We start from the raw sequence: 24,899 nt of genomic DNA, 5'->3' as shown, positions 1-24,899 counted from the left end.
GCTCGCTATTGCACAGTGACATGTTGGCCTTCAAGAAGGCAGAAGTTTTCATAAGTTTTTGTAAAAACGGTCGCCCATTAAGTCAAAATATGATTGATTGATTCCACTGTCACTCCAGAATGTTGCCCTAATACAGTTGAACGGCAAATGCCTTTATCTAGCTTCTGATGGCATAGCCAATTAATGACTTAGCCAGCTAGATTTATCCCCCCAGAGACCAGCAAGGAAAAATCCTGATTGGATATTTTTTCTCTTCATCGTTAACCCTTTCCTTTCCAACAAAAACTGAAGTAATTAGGGCCTCCCGAGTGGCGCAGTGGTCTAAGGCACTGCATCACAGTGCTTGAGGCATCACTACAGACCTAGGTTCTTTCCCAGGCTGTGTTACAACCGGCCATGACCTGGAGTCCCATAGGGTGGCGCACAATTGTCCCAGTGTGGTCCAGGTTAGGGGAGTGTTTGGCCTGAGGGGCTTTACTTGGCTCATCGCACTCTAGCGACTCCTTGTGGCAGGCCGGACGCCTGCAGGCTGACTTTGTCGTCAGTTGAACGGTTTTTCATTTGAAACATTGGTGCGGCTGGCTTCCGGGTTAAGTGGGCGGGTGTTAAGAAGCGCGGTTTGGCAGGTCATGTTTAGGAGGATGCATGACTTGACCTTCGCCTCTCCCTAGCTTGTTGGGGAGCTGCAGCAATGAGACAAGATCGTAATTGGATTGCAATTGGATATCACAAAATTGTGGAGGAAAAGGGGGTGTACAAAAATAAATAATAATACAAACTGAAGAGATTAAATCAGAACATAATTGAAAATAATAATATAATTATCATAATTATAATCATTATTTTATAAATCCTTAGCCCTTCTCTGAAGGTGTAGAAGGCCCATTGTTCTCCACTGTGTTTGGGTTAGTAATAATTTGTAGAGTGGCTCTATTTTCCCTCAGTATGTATTTGTTCACTATTCTGACTGTCTAAAGAATCCACATGTTGTTCTGAAATATGAACACAGAAATACTGGACATTTTGAACTCTTATTACGGTGGTGATTTGACACAATTACAATCATGGTCTTGAATTGGACTCACATTTTTCTGGTCTTGGTCATGACTCTGACTCGATTTGCTCTGGTCTTGGTCTTCAATCGGTCTCGCTTTAGGTGGTCTCGAACACAACACTGCTATGTACAGACTCAGTGAGCATAGCATTGCTATTAAAAGAGGTCTTCTCAAGCGAAGACAGGATGTGTGCCCACTGTCCACAAAATGAGGTGGAAACTGAGTGGCACTTCCTATCCTTCTGCCAAATGTATGACCACATTAGAGATGTATATTTCCCACAGATCACACGGACCCACAATGAATTTGAAAACAAATCAAACGTTGATAACCTCCCATATCTGTTAGGCAAAATATCGTACTGTGAAGTCACAGCAGCAAGATTTGTGGCCCATTGCCATGAGAAAAGTGCAACCAGTGGAGCACAAAACATTGTAAATACAACCAATATTTATCTGTATATTTATCTTCCCCCACTATTTGTACATCGCTAAAATACATAGCTGATAATATAAAACTTGAAATGTATTTATTTAATTGGAATCCTTTTTGAGTGCAAAACAGCTTCTACCCCAAGCCATAAGACTCCTGAATAGCTAATCAAAGGGCTACCCAGACCACCCTTTTACGCTGCTGCTACTCTCTGTTTATTATCTATGCATTGTCACTTTAACTCTACCTACATGTACATATTACCTCAATTACCTCGACTAACCGGTGCCACCGCACACTGACTCTGTACCGGTACCCCCTGTATAATGCCTCGCTATTGTTATTTTACTGCTGCTCTTTAATTATTTGTTTCTTTTATTTTTTATGAACACTTATTTTTCTTAAAACTGCATTGTTTTTTAAGGGCTTGTAAGTAAGCATTTCACTGTAAGGTCTACACTTGTTGTATTTGGCGAATGTGACAAATAAAAATTGACTTGATTTGAAAATTAGATTTGATTTGGCTGGAGTCTTTGGCAATATTTAGGGCCTTACTCTAACACCGCCTGATATAGAGATCCTGGACAGCAGGAAGCTTGACCACAGTGATGTACTGGGCCATACACGCTACCCTCTGTAGTGCCTTGCGGTCGGAGGCCGAGCAGTTGCCATACCAGGCAGAGATGCAACCAGTCAGGATGCTATCGATGGTGCAGCTGTATGACTTTTTGAGGATCTGAGGACCCATGCCAAATATGTTCAGTCTCCTGAGGGGGTTTATTGTGTGTAGGCCAGTGACAACAACAAAAAAATAGCAATTTAATACATTTTAAATTCAGGCTGTAACACAACAAAATGTGGAAAAAGTCAAGGGGTGTGAATAGCTTCTGAAGGCCCTTTAACATCCAGCCTGTCAGACCATTGTTGTCCCTCTGTGGCTGAAATAGATATAACATCCAGCTTGTCAGACCAGTGTTTCTCCTCTGTGGCTGAAATATATGTAATATCCAGGTTGTCAGACCAGTGTTGCCTCTCTGTGGCTGAAATATATGTAATATCCAGGTTGTCAGACCAGTGTTGCCTCTCTGTGGCTGAAATAGATATAACATCCAGCTTGTCAGACCAGTGTTGTCCCTCTGTGTCTGAAATAGATATAACATTCAGGTTGTCAGACCAGTGTTGCTTCTCTGTGGCTAAAATAGATGTAACATCCAGGTTGTCAGACCAGTGTTGCCCCTCTGTGGCTGAAATAGATGTAACATCCAGCTTGTCAGACCAGTGTTGCCTCTCTGTGGCTGAAATATATGTAACAAAAACCTGTCAGACCAGTGTTGTCCCTCTGTGGCTGAAATATATGTAACAAAAACCTGCCAGACCAGTGTTGTCCCTCTGTGGCTGAAATCCAATTGTTGCCAATTCAAGTGTTTGGTGAAACACAAATATATATTTAAGGTCCCACAGTTGACAGTGCATGTCAGAGCAGAAACTTTACCATGAAGTCCAAGGAACTGTCCGATGTTCTCCAAGATATAATTTCATGAGGCATATAGCCAAGTAATCCAAGATGGTGTAGCAGTCGGACGTGTGTTTGTCTTGTCCCGTGTAAATAGTCGGGTTCTTCGTTTTTTCGTATATATTTTAATCTCACTTTCCATCTACGAACTGAATACACTTTCCTGCAACCCGCCTCACCCAATGTGGTACGGATCTGCTATTTTTATATTTTCTAACTGGAACCCCCATCAGCAGCTAGCCAGCTAACTAGCGACTAGCTAGTAGTCAGTTAGCCACAGCTAGTGGTTAGCCACCTTTAGCTCGGACACCAGCCAGATTTAGCTCGGTCAATACATGCCAGTCTGCATAGCGCGATATCAACCCAGAGCATATCGGACTGCTTTTCTTTACCACATCACCGGATTCCTGCCGCAAGCTCTGGACCATTACAACGGATAATCTCAGCTAGCTAGCTGCAACCGAGTGGCTATTGCTGGCTAACGCCTCTGTCCCGAAGCAAGCACCAGTTAGCCTTGAGCTAGCCTCGAGCTAGGCCCATCTCTCGTCTAGCCGAAGAGGTATACCAGCTAATTATTGGGCTACAATACCTCTTTTGTCAACTGGCCTAGACCCTTTATTGCCGACACGGAGCCCCGATCGATTCATCACGACTGGTCTGCCAACGTAATGTTCCGATGTGGTTTCAAGAGGCTTTTCCGTTGCGATGTCGCCAAAGACCCATCTGCTAGACCAGGCCCGCTACCATTCTGAACGCCGTGTCTCCCACTCGCCTAGCGTCGAAGCGACTACCAAACGGCTCCCTGACTCACCTATTGCTGCTCATTGGACCCTATGATCACTCGGCTACACATGCCTCTCCCTAATGTCAATATGCCTTGTTTACTGCTGTTTCGGTTAGTTATTATTGTTTTATTTCACTGTAGAGCCCCCAGTCCCACTCAACATGCCTTAGATAGCTCTTTTGTCCAACCCCCCACAGATGCGGAGACCTCACCTGGCTTAACTGGTACCTCCAGAGACACAACCTCTCTCATCGTCACTCAATGCCTAGGTTTACCTTCACTGTACTCACATCCTACCATACCCTTCTGTCTGTACATTATGCCCTGAATCTATTCTACCAAGCCCAGAAATCGGCTCATTTTATTCTCTGTTCCCAACACACTAGACGACCAGTTCTTATAGCCTTTAGCTTTACCCTTATCCTACTCCTCCTCTGTTCCTCTGGTGATGTAGAGGTTAACCCAGGCCCTGTAGCCGCCAGCACCACACCTATTCCCCTGGCACTCTCATTTGTTGACTTCTGTAACCGTAAAAGCCTTGGTTTCATGCATGTTAATCTTAGAGCTAGGGCAGGGGTGTCAAACTCATTTCGCATCGTGGGCCACATACGGCCTAGGGAGATGTCAAGTGGGCCGGACCATTAAAATTATACCATACTCTGCTATAAATAACCAAAATATCATGTCTTTCCTTTGTTTTGGTGTAAAGAAGCACAAGAACATTAGGAAAATATTGAAATTTAATGAACTATCCTTTTACAAAACATTTCATGAAACACCTCATATTTCCTTAGACAAATGTGCAATTTACTTTTATCATTCACAAATATGCATTGCAACTGATCCCACTGATTGTACAAAGGCACAAAACTTTAATTGGTACTGAAAAATATAGTAATGCACTTTAAGATTAAATGAGACTTTTAAAGAAAGGAATTTTTAAACCACTTACACATACGCATATAAAATCTAAATGTAATCCCTGCGTACACCTTACAAACTAAGGAGAGTGATTTTAAATGTGTAATGAAGAAAGTGTTCGCCTGTCCTGTAAATCTGTAAACTTCATACATGAAACATACATACACATACAATACATACTGAAAATTTATGGAGTTGTATGAACAGTAGAATTCCATCACACAACTTTTGTTTTGAAGCTGCTGACTAACATTAAAGTGCACATTTTTTAAATCACCACAGTAAGGATTCATCTTCACAGAGCTGTATTCTTTCAATGCAAACAGTATCTAAGGCAGCATTTTAAAGGTGTTAGTCTAGTCTGGACTTGTATTTTTCTTTGAAAATTCTACACTCCTTATCTACTTTTCTCCGTTTGGATAACGACATTTTGGCTAATGAGGGTGTAGCGGAGAGGTAGAGACCAAGGTATTAACAACGTCGTAACAAGCAGCAGATGGCGCATTGATACCGTCTGCTGTTTTCAGTCTGTCTCAGTGATGCGGCTTGTCTTCTACTCTGATGGAAAGAGTGCGCCCCTTAGCGGATAATCCATGAATTGCAGCGAATTAAAAATATTAATTCCATGTCTTTTATGCATTTTTTCCACTTTCAAATTATCCTGCGGGCCTGATCGAACCTCCTTGGGGGCCGGTTCCGGCCCGCGGGCCGTATGTTTGACACCCCTGAGCTAGGGTCTATTTTCCTGAACTTCCACCTGACTGACGTGCCCAAAGTAAACTGCCTGTTACTCAGGCCCAGAAGCCAGGATATGCATATAATTGGTAGCATTGAATAGAAAACACTTTGACGTTTCTGTCTGAGACTATAACACAATTGATATGCTAGGTGAAATTCCAAAGAAAAATCAACTGGAATTCTTTTTTTTTGAGCTCCCAGGCTCTTATAATGAAGAGGACGCACGCTTACTAATTTTACTTTTCTATTGAACCTACTTCTTTCCGTATGAAATATTGTAGTTTATTTCTTAAGGACGCCTATCCCTAAGAGGTTTTTAACATCAGAAGCCTCCTCCCTAAGTTTGTTTTATTCACTGCTTTAGCACACTCCGCCAACCCTGATGTCCTAGCCGTGTCTGAATACTGGCTCAGGAAGGCCACCAAAAATTCAGAGATTTCCATCCCCAACTACAACATTTTCCGACAAGGTAGAACTGCCAAAGGGAACGGAGTTGCAATCTACTGCAGAGATAGCCTGCAGAGTTCTGTCACACTATCCAGATCTGTGCCCAAACAGTTCGAGCTTCTACTTTTAAAAATCCACTTTTCCAGACTAAAGTCACTCACTGTTGCCGCTTGTTATAGACCCCCCTCAGCCCCCAGCTGTGCCCTGGACACCATACAGTATGTGAATTGATTGACCCGCATCTATCTTCAGAGTTCGTATTGTTAGGTGACCTAAACTAGGATATGCTTAACACCCCGGCTGTCCTACAATCTAAGCTAGATGCCCTCAATCTCACACAAATTATCAAGGAACCTACCAGGTACAACCCTAAATCCGTAAACATGGGCACCCTCATAGATATCATCCTGACCAACTTGCCCTCTAAATACACCTCTGCTGTCTTCAACTAGGATCTCAGCGATCACTGCCTCATTGCCTGCATCCGTAATGGGTCCGTGGTCAAACTACCAGCCCTCATCCACTGTCAAAGGCTCCCTAAAACACTTCAGCAAGCAAGCCTTTTTAAATCGACCTGGCCCGGGTATCCTGGAAGGTTATTGACCTCATCCCGTCAGTAGAGGATGCCTGGTTGTTCTTTAAAAGTGCTTTCATCACCATCTTAAATAAGCATGCCCCATTCAAAAAATGTAGAACTAAGAACAGATATAGCCCTTGGTTCACTCCAGACTTGACTGCCCTTAACCAGCACAAAAACATCCTGTGGCGTACTGCATTAGCATCGAACAGCCCCCGAGATATGTCACTTTTCAGGGAAGTCAGGAACCAATATACAGTCAGTTAGGAAAGCTAAGGCTAGCTTTTTCAAACATAAATTTGCATCCTGTAGCACTGTAAAGTCCATGGAGAAAAAGAGCACCTCCTCCCAGCTGCCCACTGCACTGAGGCTAGGAAACACTGTCACCACCGATAAATCTACAATAATCGAGAATTTCAATAAGCATTTTTCTACGGCTGGCCATGCTTTCCACCTGGCTATCCCTACCCCGGCCAACAGATCTGCACCCCCCACAGCAACTTGCCCAAGCCCCCCCCTGCTTCTCCTTCACCCAAATCCAGATAGCTGATGTTCTGAAAGAGCTACAAAATCTGGATCCCTACAAATCAGCTGTGTTAGAAAATCTGGACCCTTTCTTTCTAAAATTATCTGCCGAAATTGTTGCAACCCCTATTACTAGCCTGTTCAACCTCTCTTTTGTATCGTCTGAGATCCTCAAAGATTTGAAAGCTGCCACGGTCATCCCGCTCTTCAAAGGGGGAGACACTCTAGACCCAAACTGTTATAGACCTATAGACCTGTATCCATCCTGCCCTACCTTTCTAAAGTCTTCGAAAGCCAAGTTAACAAAACAGATCAACGGTCATTTCGAATCGCACCATACCTTCTCCACTTCTCCACCTCAGCCGCACTCAAAGGTCCTAAAAGATATCATAACCGCCATCGATAAAAGACAGTACTGTGCCGCCCTCTTCATCGACCTGGCCAAGGCTTTCGACTCTGTCAATCACTGTATTCTTAACGGCAGACTAAACAGCCTTGGTTTCTCTAATGACTGCCTCGCCTGGTTCACCAACTATTTCTCAGATAGAGTTCAGTGTGTCAAATTGTCAAATCGGAGGGCTTGTTGTCCGGACCTCTGGCAGTCTCTATGGGGGTGCCACATGGTTCAATTCTCAGGCCGACTCTTTTCTCTGTATATATCAATGATGTCGCTCTTACTGCTGGTGATTCTCTGATCCACCTTACGCAGATGACACCCTTCTGTATACTTCTGGCCCCTCTTCGGACACTGTGTTAACTAACCTCCAGACGAGCTTCAACGCCATACAACTCTCCTTCCGTGACCTCTAACTGCTCTTAAATGCAAGCAAAACTAAATGCATGCTCTTTAACCGATTGCTGCCCACACCCGCCCGTCCAACTAGCATCACTACTCTGGACGGTTCTGACATAGGTATTTTGTAGTTGTCCACATATTCTAGGTGTCTGGTTAGACTGTAAACTCTCCTTCCAGACTCACAAAGCCCCATATACTACCCACCACTGCAACCTGTATGCTCTCGTTGTCTGGCCCTCGCTACATATTCGTCGCCAAACCCACTGGCTCCAGGTCATCTATAAGTCTATGCTAGGTAAAGCTCCACCTTATCTCAGCTCACTGGTCACCATAGCAACACCCACCCATAGCACACACTCCAGCAGGTATATTTGACTGGTCATCCCCAAATCCAACAACTCATTTGGCCGCCTTTCCTTCCAGTTCTCTGCTGCCAATGACTGGAACGAATTGCAAAAATCACTGAAGCTGGAGACTAATTTCTCCCTCTCTAACTTTAAGCATCAGCTGTCAGAGCAGCTTACCGATCACTGTACATGTACACAGCCCATCTGTAAATAGCACACCCAACTACCTCATCCCCATATTGTTATTTACTTATTTTTTTTGCTCTTTTGCACCCCAGTATCTCTACTTGCACATCATCATCTGCACATCTATCAATCCAGTGTTAATGCTAAATTGTAATTATTTCGCCACTATGGCCTATTTATTGCCTTACCTCCCTAATCTTACTACATTTGCACACACTGTACATAGATTTTTATTTTGTGTTATTGACTATACATTTGTTTATCCCATGTGTAACTCTGTGTTGTTGTTTTTATCGCACTGCTTTGCTTTATCTTGGCCAGGTCGCAGTTGTAAATGAGAACTTGTTCTCAACTGGCCTACCTGGTTAATTAAATAAATGTGAAATATATATATTTTTTAATATCTGGGGAAAGTCTAAAACAATTTCTAGAGTGTTGAACATTTCCAAGAACCCAGTGGTCTCCTTCATTGGGAAATTAAAAAAAATATGTAACTACCCAGACTCTGCCTAGAGCTGGTCATCTGACCAAACAGGTAAGAAGTACCTTGGTCAGGGAGGTGACCAAAAACCTAATAACCACTCTGTTTCTTGGCTAAGATGGAAGAACTTGCCAGAAGGACACCAGTCTCTACAGCACTTCACCAATCTGGGCTTTATGTGAGAGATTACCAATTTATGCAGGTAATCCAGGTAATTCCAAAGGGTTCACATACTTTTTCTTTCCACTGTATATCATCACCACTGTCTGCTGTGCTGGTCTGATGCAGTCAGGTGACTCCATTCCTATCACTCATTAACCCTAATGATAACGGGTTACTAGTGTAAACTGGCTCTAACTAAACTGGGTTACAATCAGACGCTGTGTGTGACGCAAGCACTATGGCCTGAGGATTTCAACATTTGCGAGAAAAAGGATACAGTTGAGTCACAGTGACTGTCCCTTGTATTTTAGTGACCCTGCTCTGATGGCTAGCACACAACGAACTGTGGGAAATGGCAATACTATTAGTAGAGTTGTAATGTCCTAACTTAACCTGTGTGGTTGCTACAATACTAACATTGGTACAACTATGCCCCAATCACCTGAGCTATTATCATAACTTTTCATTCATTAATGGCGGTAGCACAAACCTGCAATTTGTGTGAACCTTGAATAACTTACTGCGAAGGTCAATACAGTTAATTGACCAATATGATGACAATTATTAAAGATACACTATGCAAAAATCGCTCCACTATTTCCTGGTTGCAAAAATTCTAATAGTTTGCCTAACTTCAGTTTGTGACAAAACAAGCAGTCATTGTGGAGGGAATCATTGTACCATCTAAACTACTTTGAAATATATTTTCTATACGTCAGCTGTTTGAATCTGGTGTACAAAACTAAAAGTAAAAGACACAAAAACTAAACTTAAGAACGGAAGCATATTGTAGAAATAGAACACATAGAACAGATCTACCCTTTCTTAGACTTGCTTTCAATGATAATGAAATATCTATAACTCACATTTCTATGTGAATTTGGTTGGGGCGCCCCAAAAGTTACATGTTGTAGCTTTAACTTTATTGACATTTGCAGGAGTTTATGGTAAATGGGAGTGGTAAACTAAGCTATAACCTACTGACCATTGCTGTCCTATCTTTCTGTCTCTATAACAACCTGTTTTATGGTATAGATATGAAACAATGAGGAAATTATCACATTTTAGAGACTGTCATAAACTACTGTCATAAACTATACCACACACACTTCTCAACTGGTCTGGGAAAAGTATGATTCCATATTAAGTTCTACTGAAAGAAATACCATACACTGATTACGTTTACGACCTCCCCTTGCGGCTAGACCGCCCTATCATATCCCACGATTTCAACTGTTGTGTAATTCCTAATGGCTGTTACAGTCGCTCACATGCAGCAACCAGCCTTCTGACATTCTCGGCCCGAAATAAAGAGCAACGGTGTCCACACGATCCCTCTCTGCACGCCAGTAGGGGAGACTTTTGCCAGCATTAACGTAAGGGTAATGATCATTTTTAATATTCAACTGCATATTTCTATGTGTTGAGATTTGCTATCTCGAGATTGCACAGTGCACAATGTTCTAGAATTTGACGTTTGGTTCTGGGTCGCGCGCCTAGCTTTACGTACTTGACATCGTTGTGTTTATACATTACTTTATAAAGGTTTGCAATGTTGCCAACCTGCAAGTTAGCTTGCTCACACTGTAATAAACTCATATGACGCTGTCAAAAAAGTTCTCACTTTGTGGTGTAGCAACTTTCATTTGTGTTTTCTATCGGAGAGTTTACTGCAAAAGTCAAACTTCACTGTGCATCATCAAAAATAAATTCAAAGATGTTTTTCTGCACATTTTTCATTGTCGGGAAGATATATTTAGGCTTTTTGCACATAGAAGTCTAGTGTACTGTAGAGCTACGTCGATTCTATTGGTCAATCCTCCATAGGCAGGGATCTGCTCTGCAACGTGATTGGTTGGAATAAGTGCGACCCCAGTTATAAAATATGGAGAAAAAAGACCCTTTTTGAGTGAAAGTCATTGGGCGCGTTCCAGCGGGTCACTTTTGCCTAGCCGGGGACCATCGTTGCACACTGCCTTTCAAAGTGTGTTGCATTATTGGGAAGAAAAAAATGATCTGATTTGCATCTATTTTGTCGACTGTATGAACTTTACAAAAATCGTGTGTTCACAGGTCATGAAGTTTTGATTGCAGTCGACTGCAAGTTTCTGCAGTTGCTATTCACCAACTTCCTCCTGCAACCATGGCCTGCATTGTGGGAGGCTCTAATAATTAGGGTTTTTTGTTTGACCCATGCAAACGTGATAAAAGACATGACTGAAACAAGAACCAACTTTGTCACAATTTGTGTATACAGATGCAGTAGATATACATATACATTAATGTGATGAGTCTTTCTCTCACTAATTGATTGTACAATGTACACACATATATGTTCAGTTTGTGAGTGTGATATGGGGGTTGGAGACATTATAAAGAACAGCTTGTATAAATAATGGCAACACTGCCATATTGATCTGAGCCTTGCTGTTGGAAAACCACATCAGTGTCTGACTTTCGGCTGTCGCAGTTGAACCTCTAACGAATTGAATCCTCGACATTCGTCTACAGTCGGTTGCTTGAGCCTTACCATTCAAACGCGCCCACTGTCAACCACTTTTCATGACCTTATCTAACAAATGGATCTGATATTTGCTGATCTATTTGCCTGATTTTACACAAATGAAAATGGAAAACTTCTGGATAACATAAATATAATCTGGTTATATTGAAATTGATCATATTCAAATGCTTCTGTTATAAATCTCGAGAAGTGCTTGAAGAAAGTAAAATGCTCTTTTGCTGTTTTTCTGTGGTGTTTCCTTTTTCTGCCAGTAGTTTGTGATCGCTCATGATGAGGATAGCTGTGATTGGTCAGAGTGTTTTTGGCCTGGAGGTGTACAAGGAGTTGAGGAAGGAGGGCCACACCATCGTTGGAGTGTTCACTATACCTGACAAGGATGGCAAAGCTGACCCTCTAGGTGAGCAGGCATGACAGCACCTTTTTTCCTCAGCAAAAACAAGACCCTCTGTCTCTACACTGCTATAATGCAAAATTAATTTGCATATGAAACACAAAAGAGAGATATTCTCATAGTGGTGGGAGTCTTACTTTTTTACTTGGATATCAAGAACCCGCTCAAAGCCTTTGGATAAACAGTATGCATATTGAATTTTCTACCCTTTTCAGGTTTTGTCCTCACACCAGAGTACATAAAGTAAACCAAAGACTACACAGAGAACACATATTGTGAGGGCAAACATAATATAATCTTTTTAATGTCAAGTGAAGTTTGAACTCTCACATTATCAGTCAAAGAACAGTCCTGTCCCAAACTATAAGAGAAAATCAATGGATTCTTCTTAAAATGTTGAAAGGAAACAAGGTCCTGTTGTTCACCCCAGACCAAAGTAGACATTAGATACATTCAACTCGGCACACACTGGTTGAATCAACGTTGTTTCCACGTAATTTTAATGAAATTACGTTGAACCAACGTGGAAGAGACATTGTGCCCAGTGGGATCACACCAATCCTTTCCCCCATGTCCTCTGTCCTCAATGCATTTTCTTAATCAAAATAAACAAGTATAAACATACAGTCTGCCCATGGTAATTACCATTTACATTGGCTCTATTGAAAATATTGATGCCCTGTTTGAATACATTAAATACGTGTCCCTTGATGTAGCCTGATCTGACATGATTGACTTTGTGAACTCTATTCAGTGGCACACTTACTTTTCCCTAACCAACCTGAACCAGAACCTGGGCTTGAGGAGATGATGAATATGACGGGATCTCCTCTGACACCTAGGATCCATCAATTCAAAGTCCTATTAAGCAGCTCTGCAAACATTATAATGTCAAAATATGGAGTTTCGCAGAGCAACTCTAGTCATTACTGCCATTACGCATGGTATGTACTTCCAAAAAAAAGTCTAAATAAAATAAATTATATTTCGGGATACTGTATTGCTGCTGGATAAGTCGACCTGTGCATGGCAGTAATGAGTGATTTTATTGGAGGTGGGCATGCACACTTGGTTAAAAATAATAGATCATTGTTATTTAGATCTTTTTTGGAAGTACATACTGTGTGCAACGCCAGTAAGGACGACAGTTGCTTACAAAGAACTTACAAAGGGCCAAGGACAAAGGGTAATTCCATGGTAACGGAATTACGCTGTGACTCCGATTTTTCACTTTAAACAAAAAAAGTTTAACAAACCATACAACTCTATGCAAAATGACTACTTTGAACAATTTGCACAGTAAAAAAAAGATAATTAAGGTAAAAAATCTTCTGTTACCAAACTTTGTATCTGCACAGTTCTTCCTGTAAATGTGTTTTTGTAAAATGTTCTGTGGAAATTGTTAAAACTAGTACTTATGCATAGAGTTGTATTGTTTGGTAAATGTTGAAACAAATGTTTTTTTTTGTTTGGTATACATTTTAAAGTGAAAAATATATGTCTTGGCGTAATTCCGTTTCCATGAAATTGCCCCAAACAGCCCAGTACATCACTGGAGGTACATCACTGGGGCTGAGCTCCCTGCCATCCAGGACCTCTACATCAGGCGGTGTGAAATCAGTAAAGACTCCAACCACCCAAGCCAAGGAGTGTTCTCACTGCTTCCGCATGGCAAGTGGTACCGGTGCATCAAGTCTGACACCAACAGGCTCCTGAACAGCTTCTATCCCCAAGCCATAAGACTGTTAAATAGATAACAAAATAGCTACACAGACTTTCTGAGTTGGCCCTTATATTTATATGCTCTATCCACACTCACAGGAATACACACTCACGCACACTGACACTCCAATACACACATAACATGTACACACATTTATACTGACTCTACACACACACACTCACATACAATCTTCATTTACACTGCTACTACTCTGTTTATCATACATCCAGATGCCTAGTCACCTTACCCCTATACATATCTATATCTATCACTCCAGTATCCCTGCACATTGTAAATATGCTACTGGAACTGATCCTGTATATAGCTTCTTACTTTCCTGTGAATTTTTGTTCTACCTTGTTATTTTTTTGTACTACATTGACATTGATCACTGCACTGTTGGTTTTAGAGCTTGCAAGAAAGGCATTTCACATTTGATATTAACTTGAAATCATAGAATTACTATAATGGTTGGGCAAGCCCCTTAGACCATGGCAATTTGACTTGAATTACATACGGTATGGGAGAAACATCACTCCTGTCTTCTCCCCTCTACACCTACAGGCGCGGAGGCTGAGAAGGATGGCGTGAACGTCTTCAAGTTCCCACGCTGGCGCCTGAAGGGGAAAGGCATCCCGGAGGTGGTGCAGGTCTACAAGGCCACGGGGGCCGAGCTCAACGTCATGCCCTTCTGCTCCCAATTCATCCCCATGGAGGTCATCGACCACCCGGCCCACGGTTCCATCATCTACCACCCCTCCCTGCTGCCCCGACACAGGGGTGCCTCCGCCATCAACTGGTGAGTCGGTGGCTGCTTGGACAAACGGATGGATGTTGGTTGGGTGGATGGACAAACGGATGGATGTTGGTTGGGTGGTGTTTTTGGGACACTAGTGGGTTGGTTGGTTGGTGTTTTGGTTAGTTGATTTTTTGATCTTGTTTCCACAGCAGGCAAAATGTTTGTAATTTGTTTGTTTATCTGATTGATTATTGATGGCTTAGTTTGTTGGTTGACTGATTGTTTGGTTGGTTGATTTACACATGGTTAAAACATAAAGCTGCTGATTGGACAAAAGAGGTGAGAGGCTTGCATGGGTAAACTAAAAAACGTCAGTAGCTTGAGTATGTTAGGCCTACTTTACCCTCTCCATGGGTTTGACAACAGGACCTTGATCCACGGGGACAAGAAAGGTGGGTTCACAGTGTTCTGGGCGGATGACGGACTGGACACTGGACCAATCCTGCTGCAAAGGGAGTGTGATGTTGAGCCTGAGGACACTGTCAACACCATCTACAAGAGGTTCCTCTTCCCTGAGGGAGTGAAAGGCACAGTAAGTCAAAGAGATACAACAAGGCCACACTTCAGTACTCTGAGGAATGCAGAGTTTTCTCTGTCTGTCACATAGGGCTAGCCAAATCAACAAATATTGTTTGAAGCAGAGTTTCATGTATGCAAAAAGAAAGTGCAGTATAGTACAACAACACATGGAGGGTGAGACCCATTCCGTACTGTTGGGAATCTTTGAGCATGTTTGTCAAGTTTACCTGGTTCACAGGTGGATGCAGTGAGGCTGATCGCAGCAGGGAATGCTCCAAAGATCGTCCAGCCAGAGGAGGGAGCCACCTATGAGGGGATTCAGAAGAAAGACAATGCCAAGGTAGGCCAAGACCCTAACTAAATTCTCTACACACACTGCTCCTGCCATCTTGCTTCTAACCACAAGATCAGTAGACCGCTCAAGCACTCCTGTAACACTATGTTTGAGATTACATATTACATAGGACCACATATTACATACTGAGATTACATATTACATAGGACCACATATTACATACTGAGATTACATATAACATAGGACCACATATTTCCTATTGTTTGTTTCAGATATGCATGTCTATGTTGATTTCAGGTAATTAGTTATTATGATTTGTGTTTTTCTGTAGATTGACTGGAACCAGTCTGCACAGGCCCTACACAACTGGATCAGAGGAAATGACAAAGTGCCTGGAGCCTGGGCAGAGGTTGATGGACAGGTAAGAATATAGTTGTTTACTGAGCGTATTGTTTGTTGGTTCGGTAATGCCACTGTCAGCCAGCCAGCCAAAAGAACATGCTGAGAAGGATTATCACCACAGCAAGGAAGGTACTTGAAGTCAAACAGACAGGCTCGATGAGATCTTCAAGGTCAGGGCCCTCAGCAAGGCTCACAAAATAATTTTAGACCCAAGCTACCCCCTGTACCTGGACTTTGAACTATTCCCCTCTGGGTGCAGGTATAGGGCACCCCCCTGCAGTAAAAACAGCACTAAACAATCATTTTTACCAAATGTGATATCCCTTTGGGGGCGGCAGGTAGCCTGGCGGTTAGGAGCGTAGGGCCAGTACCCGAAAAGTTGCTTGATCGAATCTCCGAGCTGACAAGGTAAAATCTGTAGTTCTGCCCCTGAGCAAGGCAGTTAACCCACAGTTCCTCGGGCGCCGATGATGTGGATGTCGATTAAGGCAGTTCCCCCCCGCACCTCTCTGATTCAGAGGGGTTGGGTTAAATTAAGACACATTTCAGTTGTACAACTGACTAGGTTTCCCCCTTTCCTTTCCTAAATAGCTCAAGCTAATGTCCCTATCCATTCACTGAGACCACTATCCATTCACTGAGACCAGCAGGCTGGGCTTCTTACTGTATCTACTGTGTATACATGTCATGAATGTGTATTGTCCTTTAATTAAACAGCATTTTGAAACAAGTACGTGATACGGCAACACATTTCCCCCAAGGGGACAATAGACAGTAAAGTACATGCAGAGCCTGTGGTCTAACTGTAATGCTCCTGCTCCCCCCCAGAGACCGGTGTTCAAATCCCTGTGTCCACCCTTCCTGTTTCTAACTGTCTAATAAAATGTGAATAATATAGCCGTGTTCTCACCTGTTCAGTCACATCGGTGCAGATGAGGTATAGGAGAAAAGGAAAGGAGGCCAGTCTAGACTATTGAGCTCCACCCAAAGGCTGATTCCATTGTGGTCTCTCCTGTCTCTCCTCTAGAAGGTGACGTTCTACGGTTCTTCTCTGCTAGACAGTGGTGCCACTGCTATTGGGCAGCCCCTGGAGATCCCTGGTGCCAGTCAACCCGGTCTGGTCGCTAAGGCGGGCCTGATGCTGTTTGGCAACGACGGCAAAACGGTAGGTCGCTTAATGTTACACAAACATCATTTAAAGATTATAATTATATTACTACCACTACCAGGGATTCTTGATTTGTTTTTAAAGCCTAATTTCATATCACAATTTCATAAGACCACAGCTTTTCCTTTGGTTGTAAGCTTTGGATGAAGAAACATTTGTTTCTAACTTTTGGACTATAAACATAGGTGTATGTAGCATCCCTGCATGCAAACATGCTATACTACCTGGCCTTCAGGTCAGGGCTTTTATGGCACAGTTTGTAGTATTTGTATGTGTATTTATTATGGATCCCCATTAGCTGCTGCTTTTCTTGGGGTCCAGCAAAATTAAGGCAGTTTATGCAATTTTAAAACATTACAATACATTCAGATTTCACAACACACTGTGTGCCCTCAGGCCCCTACTCCACCACTACCACATATATACAGTACTAAATCCATGTGTATGTATAGTGCGTATGTTATCATATGTGTGTGTGTATGCATGTGTCTGTGCAAATGTTTGTGATGCTTCACAGACCCAGTTCCATAAGGTGTTTTTTTTTAAGCTGTTTTTTAAATCTAATTTTACTGCTTGCGTCAGTTACTTGATGTGGAATAGAGTTCCATGTAGTCATGGCTCTATGTAGTACGGTGTGCCTCCCCTAGTCTGTTCTGGACTTGGGGACTGTGAAGAGACCTCTTGTGTCATGTCTTGTGGTGTATGTATGGGTTTCTGAGCTTTGCACCAGTAGTTCAAACAGACAGCTCGTGCATTCAACATGTCAATACTTCTCATAAATAAAAGTAGTGATGAAGTCAATCTCTCCTCTACTTTCAGCCAGGAGAGATTGACAAATGCTTTTTATTAATTTAGCTCTCTGTGTGCATCCAAGGGCCAGCCGTGGTGCCCTGTTCTGAGACAATTGCAATTTTCCTAAGTCCTTTTTTGTGGCACCTGACCACACAACTGAACAGTAGTCAAGGTGTGACAAAACTAGGGCCTGTAGAACCTGCCTTGTTGATAGTGTTGTTAAGAAGGCAGAGCTTCGCTTTATTATAGACAGACTTCTCCCCATCAGAGCTACTACTGCATCAATATGTTCTGACCATGACAGTTTACAATCTCGTGTTACTCCAAGCAGTTTAGTCATCTAAACTTGCTTGATTTACATATTATTTATTACAAGATTTAGTTGAGGTTTAGGGTTTAGTGAGTGTTATGTTCCAAATACAATGCTTTTAGTTTTAGAAATATTTCGGGCTAACTTATTCCTTGCCAGACACTCTGAAACTAACTGCAGCTCTATGTTGTGTGTTGCAGTCATTTCAGTCATCATTGTAGTAGTTGACGTGTATAGTGTTGAGTCATCCGCATACATAGAAACTCTGGCTTTACTCAAAGTCAGTGGTATGTCGTTAGTAAAAATGGAAAAAAGCAAGGGGCCTAAACAGCTACCCTGGGGAATTCCTGATTCTAACTGGATTATATTTGATAGGATTCCATTAAAGAACACCTTCTGTGTTCTGTTAGACAAGTAACTCTTTATCCCCATTATAGCAGGGGGTGTAAAGCCATAACACATATGTTTTTCCAGCAGCAAACTATGATCAATAATGTCAAAAGCTGCACTGAAGTCTAACAAGACAACCCCCACAATCATTTTATCATCAATTTCTCTCAGCCAATCATCAGTCATTTGTGTAAGTGCTGTGCTGGTTGAGTGTCCTTCCCTATAAGCATGCTGAAATTCTGTTGTCAATTTGTTTACTGTAAAATAGCATTGTATCTGATCAAACACATTTTTTCCCAGAAGTTCCCTCCAGGCCTGAGGGCACACGCTTTCTAGTAGGCTTAAATTGAAGATGTGGCAAATAGGAGTGGCAATATCGTCTGCTATTATCCTCAGTAATTTTCCATCCAGATTGTCAGACCCTGTTGGCTTGTCATTGTTGATAGACAACAATACTTTCCCCCCCTCTTCCACACTGACTTTACGGAAATCAAAAGTACAATTCTTGTCTTTCATAATTTGGTCCTATATACTTGGATGTGTAGTGTCAGCGTTTGTTGCTGGCATGTCATCCCTAAGTTTGCTTATCTTGCCAATGAAAAAGTAATTAAAAGTATTTTGCAATATCAGTGGGCTTTGTGATGAATGAGCCATCTGAATCAATAAATGAAGGAGCCGAGTTGGCTTTTCCCCCCAAAATTTAAGGTGCCCCAAAGCTTTTTACTGTCATTCTTTATATAATTTCTGTTTCATAGTGTAGTTTATTTTTCTTTAGTTTAGTCACATGATTTCTTAATTTGCAGTACGTTTGCCAATCAGTTGGGCTGCCAGACTTAATTGCCATACCTTTTGCCTCATCCCTCTCAACCATACAATTTTTCAATTCCTCATCAATCCAAGGGGATTTAACAGTTTTTACAGTTATTTTCTTAATGTCTGCGTGCTTATTAGTAACTGGAATAAGTAGTTTCATAAATGCGTCAAGTGCAGCGTCTGGTTGCTCCTCATTACACACCACAGACCAACAAATATTATTTACATCATCAACATATGAATCACTACAAAACTTATTGTAGGACCTCTTATACACTATATTAGGCCCAGCATTTGGAACTTTGGTGTTCATAGATATGGCTATTATATTGTGATCACTACATCCTATGGATTTGGATACTGCTTTAAAGCAAATATCTGCAGCGTTAGTAAAAATGTGATCAACACATGTTGATGATTTCATTCCTGTGCTGTTTGTAACTACCCTGGTAGGTTGACTGACAACCTGATCCAGGTTGCAGACACTGGTTACAGTTTGACGTTTTTTCCTGAGTGGGCAGCTTGATAATTGCCAGTCAATATTTAAATCACCCAGAAAATATACTTCTCTATTGATATCACATACATTATCAAGCATTTCACACATATTATCCAGATACTGACTGTTAGCACTTGGTGGTCTATAGCAGCTTCCCACAATAATTCGCTTTAGGTGAGGCAGGTGAACCTGTAGCCATATTATTTCAACAGTATTTAACATTAGATTGTCTCTAAGCTTTACAGGAATGTGGTTCTGAATAAAGACCGCAACACTGCCTCCGTTGGCATTTCTGTCTTTTCGGTAGATGTTATAACCATGTATTGCTAGCACTATCATCAAAGCTATTATCTAAGTGAGTTTCAGAGACAGAATATGAATGTTATCTGTTAGAAGCAAGTTATTGACTTCATGGACCTTGTTTCTTAGGCTACATATGTTAATATGGGCTATTTTTAGCACTTTTCTGGGTTGCTTGATTGTTTTTAATGCTTTACTGGGAAGCATATCAGAGGTAGACTTACTGATGTTATTTACATTGGAGCTGATAGTGCAGGGTGAGCTGCATAATGTGGTGATCATACCCTGCCATCTCATGGTGACTGGCTGTTCCACCTTATTAGCAGGGGAAATAACTGGTCTGTTAGTACTGTACTTTTCTTTTGTCAGAGCTGGGCCAATGACCTTTGGCCTGCGCTGAAAAGCTCTTTGTGTGGTGTTATGTAATATGTAGCAGAGAGAGAGGGTAGACCGAGACTCTTCCCTTTTTGTTTATTTCACTTGCTTTGGCAATGTAAAAATATGTTTCCCATGCCAATAAAGCTCCTTGAATTTTAATTGAGAGAAAGAGGATGGGGGGGTTTTGAGTGAGAGAGTGTGTTAGAGACTGACTGAACGAAAGAGAGAGTTGAGGCAGCCCAGTGTTAATGAATCATAGGGAGACTAATGTGTTTAGTAGCTCCATTGTCTTACCTCTTTTCAGTCAGCTCTATGGGCTGAATGCCATGGAATTTCCAGGAAGATGAATTAGTTCCGGGGACTTCTCCTCAATCGGCTCTAAATTTGTTTGTTCCCCACGATCTCACATTACTTTAGGGGAAATAGTATAAGGACATACTGTACGTGTTTTACAGGTTTATACATTCTGAATATATTTTTATGCCCATATTTGTTGTCATGTTATGCTATTGGGTTGTAAATACGCATACAGGGTATATGTGCAAGAAGTAATGTATCCAAGCCCAGAATGAGTCCTGCAATAAAGTGTTTTATTTGAGCAATCTGGGTTGACCATAGACTGTATAGGATATGACCCGAGTCTACTGCACAGTCTCGGTCTCGATATGACCCAGGCTTTTCTGGCCTCTACTGGTCATAAATTGTAATACAAGTGGAGCTAAATAAAATTGTTGGTGATCTCCTGCCCACATACAAACTCCATGTGTCTCATTGTGAAGACAGGGAGAGTCTACCTGGGTTGTGTTCATTAGGTACAACAAATTGAAGAAAATGTATAAAAAAAATCTAATTTCTGTTTTACATTGCGAAAGGTTTTCCATCCCGTGCCCCTGGAGTTTTAACAGTGCTCAAAATCAGCCTGCAATAGTTAGGACTTTGACTTTGCAATTAGGACTTTATAAAAGTGAATTGATACAGTTACCCTGCATGCATGTTTGAAAAACAAAGCACACTTTCAGTGAACAAATTGGTTTTAATAATTAATAGGTGTACACAAACTTAATTCCCTTCAATAATAGTCAATATTTTCGTAACAAAGTTCTCAATTTGAGAACTTACATTCTTTGAAAGGGGTTATACTACGAAGCAAACTAGATCTACGCAGGGTTTTCTAAAGCTAGCCAGGTTCAGTTAGCGTCCCATTCCAGCTCAGGCTTCATCCATACTACTACGGTGGATATTTCTCGTCCGCCTGCCGTTAACTCTAGCAGGCTTGTAACTGCGCGTGCACGTCGCATGTGGCTAGTCAAACTCTTCATTGAAACAATGCTGAAACATCAATCCATGTCCACGTCAGTGCTGAAATCAAAATGAAATGTTATTTTATTACTTTGGTGTTGTTAAGGCTGTGTAAGGGAGGCGAAGTCAGGTGCAGGAGAGCAGAGTAGAGTAAACAGGCGCACTTTTATTCCGTTCAACAATAGGCACAAAAAAATGACATAAGTGCCCAAAAACACAGAACATAAACTATAAAAGTATCGCACGTGAACATACACCGTTAACAATGAACAATTACACACAAAGACATGATGGGGAACAGAGGACTACATACATGTAGATCGATTGGGGAATGAAAACCAGGTGTGTATGGAACAAGACAAAACAAATGGACATATGAAAAATGGAGCGGCGATGGCTAGAAAGCCCGTGACGCCGAACGCCGCCCGAACAAGGAGAGAACGAGGAGCTAATACGATCGAGGGGGCCCCGACTCTGGATGAGTGTGGTGCGAACTCACCTGGGGTGACGCCAGAGTGCCCTGCCTGTTGCCTCGACTCCCAGAGGAACCAACACGGCACCGACCGGCAGTGTGCCCTCTGCGGCCACAGATGGTGCACGTGATGGCTCCTCCTCCAGTCTCCCTACGAGCAGCCCCTCCCAACTCCATGGGCACCGGAGCAGGGGTGCTGGAAGATGGCACCAACAGAGCCCCCTCTGGACGTCCGCGGGTGACCAGCAGGTTATCCAACCGGATGGACAAATCCACCAGTTGGTCAAAGGAGATGGTGGCATCCCTGCAGGCCAGCTCACGTCGGACGTCCTCACGCAGGCTGCACCGATAGTGGTCGATGAGGGTCCTGTCATTCCAGCCTGCTCCGGCGGCCAAGGTCCGGAATTCCAGGGCAAAATCCTGGGCGCTCCTCGTCCCCTGCCTTAAATGGAAGAGCCGTTCCCCCGCCGCTCTACCCTCGGGCAGATGGTCGAAGACGGCCCGGAAGCGACGGGTGAACTCCTCGAAGTGGTCCAACGACGCGTCTCCTTCTCCCCACCCGGTGTTTGCCCACTCCAGAGCTCTTCCTGACAGGCATGAGACGAGGGCAGAAACTGTCTCCCTTCCCGAAGGAGCTGGTTGCACAGTGGCCAGGTAGAGGTCCAGTTGTAATAGGAATCACTGGCACTGTGCTGCCGTCCCATCATACTCCCTGGGAAGGGAGAGGCGTATCCCACTGGGACTGGTTCCGGACGGGACGGGTAGAGGGAACCCCGGTTGCGCTGGTCGAGGCACTGGGGAGAACTCCTGTCTCTCCCAGCGGTCCATAGTCTGGACAACGCGATCCATCATGGCACCAAGATAATTTAACATAGCTGAATGTTCCTGGACGCGCTCCTCGACTCCTCTAACCGGGGTACCTGCTCCTGCTGACTCGTTTGGTGTGTAATTCTGTTAAGGCTGTGTAAGGGAGGCGAAGTCCGGTGCAGGAGAGCAAACAGGCGCACTTTTATTCCGTTCAACAATAGGCACAAAAAAATGACATAAGTGCCCAAAAACACAGAACATAAACTATAAAAGTATCGCACGTGAACATACACCGTTAACAATGAACAATTACACACAAAGACATGATGGGGAACAGAGGACTACATACATGTAGATCGATTGGGGAATGAAAACCAGGTGTGTATGGAACAAGACAAAACAAATGGACATATGAAAAATGGAGCGGCGATGGCTAGAAAGCCGGTGACGTCGATCGCCGAACGCCGCCCGAACAAGAAGAGGAGCCGACTTCAGCAGAAGTCGTGACAGGTGTGGTTATCAATGCACGATCACCTTATTTCCCACTCATATGATAAAAATAATTGTTAAGTCATAAGTTTTACTGTGTGTGAAGTTTCAAATGCATTTGTAATTATTAAGTGTAATGTGCTAGGTATTTTAACATGACACATTATTTTTTTTACAAATAAAAACATTTGATTAATACAATATTTAAATCAGTTGTCTTCCTCAAATTATTTAATTGGTCCTCGATTCACGGCTCAGACACTTCATTCAGAATAAATGTATTTAGCCTGCCCCGGAGCAGGTTAGATCTGAAGGACTCAATGCCAAAGAAATTTACCAGGCTAAAATGTGAGCCACATTTGTGGTACTGGTTATCCCAAGTTGAACTCAGCCTTGACCAAAGTTACCTCGCTAACCCCTCAAACTACATTTGTAGTATAGGGCTCAGGTCTAAAATCTACAGTATATGCCTCTGGCTTTTAAAATTTTATATACAGTATAATCACACTTTTTCCCCCCCTACCCTATCATCCCTACTCTGATTGGAGTAAATTAACGGACAACAATACTTCTGCTGCTATTTACAGCTATTTTCGCTCACATCTACAGTACCTGTAGTTAAATAATTTTACATATTCCTAATTTCCTCTTTCTTCAAGTGATGGATTTTCATCCACAGTAGCCAATCCACCATTCATTAACTCCAACCCTCCGATGCCACAGATTTTTTACATTTATTTAACCTTTATTTAACTAGGCAAGTCAGTTAAGAAAAAAAATATTATTTACATTGACGGCCTAGGAACGGCCCTTGTTCAGGGGCAGAATGACAGATTTTTACCTTATCAGCTCGGGGATTCGATCTAGCAACCTTTCGGTTACTGGCCCAAAGCTCTAACCACTAGGCTGCCGCCCCAGATTTTCCCCAGTATGCTATTTATTTTTGCATTAAATCCATCCATTTTACTGAATTACGAGGGTCCATAACTTCTCTATTTGTAACATTTCTACCGATAGTGCCCTAAAAATAAATTTCTTTACCCAAGAGTATAATGATATTTCCCACTCACTGATCAAGGTTTTTCAGATCCTCTAACAACAACAGTTTGCAGGTCCATCTGAACCCTGATTATGATAGAACAATTATTCCTGGACCTGACTCCAAAAGCAAGCCACCGAGGAACAGTATCAGAAAATGTTATCTTTATTCCGTTTCCTCGTGGCAGAGTCTGCACAAGGCTGACTATTCAATGCCCCATATATTGAGCATTATTCTTGTAGCAAGTATTTTATATAATAGCTTAAATTTAAATGAACGAAATTGTGTCAATTGTTGTGACACATGTTTTTGTTGTTTTGGCACTCCAGCACTTTGGATTTGAAATGATACAATGACTGTCAGCTTTAATTTGAGGGTATTTTCATCCATATCGGGTGAACCGTTTAGAAATTACTGCACTTTATGAACATAGTCCCATTGTAGGGGACCAAAAGTATTGGGACAAATTCACTTGTGTATTAGTGTCAAAAGTGTAGTATTTGGTCCCATATTGCTAGCATGCAAT

General features: G+C 42.3%; 1 protein-coding gene across 4 annotated transcripts in view; it reads left to right on the top strand.

Annotated features, from left to right (window-relative positions):
- Positions 1-10,208: 10,208 nt before the first annotated feature.
- Positions 10,209-24,899, top strand: part of LOC139536241 (cytosolic 10-formyltetrahydrofolate dehydrogenase-like) — a 38,281-nt gene continuing 23,590 nt past the window's right edge. The window contains exons 1-7 of one of the 4 annotated variants that reach the window (XM_071336594.1): positions 10,209-10,346; positions 11,740-11,885; positions 14,167-14,401; positions 14,768-14,933; positions 15,159-15,260; positions 15,547-15,636; positions 16,645-16,782. In XM_071336594.1, coding sequence (XP_071192695.1) covers positions 11,756-11,885; positions 14,167-14,401; positions 14,768-14,933; positions 15,159-15,260; positions 15,547-15,636; positions 16,645-16,782 — 861 coding nt within the window. In that variant the 5' untranslated portion in view covers positions 10,209-10,346; positions 11,740-11,755. The remainder of the gene's footprint in view (positions 10,347-11,739; positions 11,886-14,166; positions 14,402-14,767; positions 14,934-15,158; positions 15,261-15,546; positions 15,637-16,644; positions 16,783-24,899) is intronic. The other 3 variants (XM_071336596.1, XM_071336597.1, XM_071336595.1) reach the window with 3 other exon arrangements.

This window comes from Salvelinus alpinus, chromosome 12, assembly GCF_045679555.1.
Source record: "Salvelinus alpinus chromosome 12, SLU_Salpinus.1, whole genome shotgun sequence".
NCBI lineage: Eukaryota > Metazoa > Chordata > Actinopteri > Salmoniformes > Salmonidae > Salvelinus > Salvelinus alpinus.
Note: the sequence above shows the minus strand (reverse complement) of the source record. Positions and strands in the feature narration are given on the sequence as shown.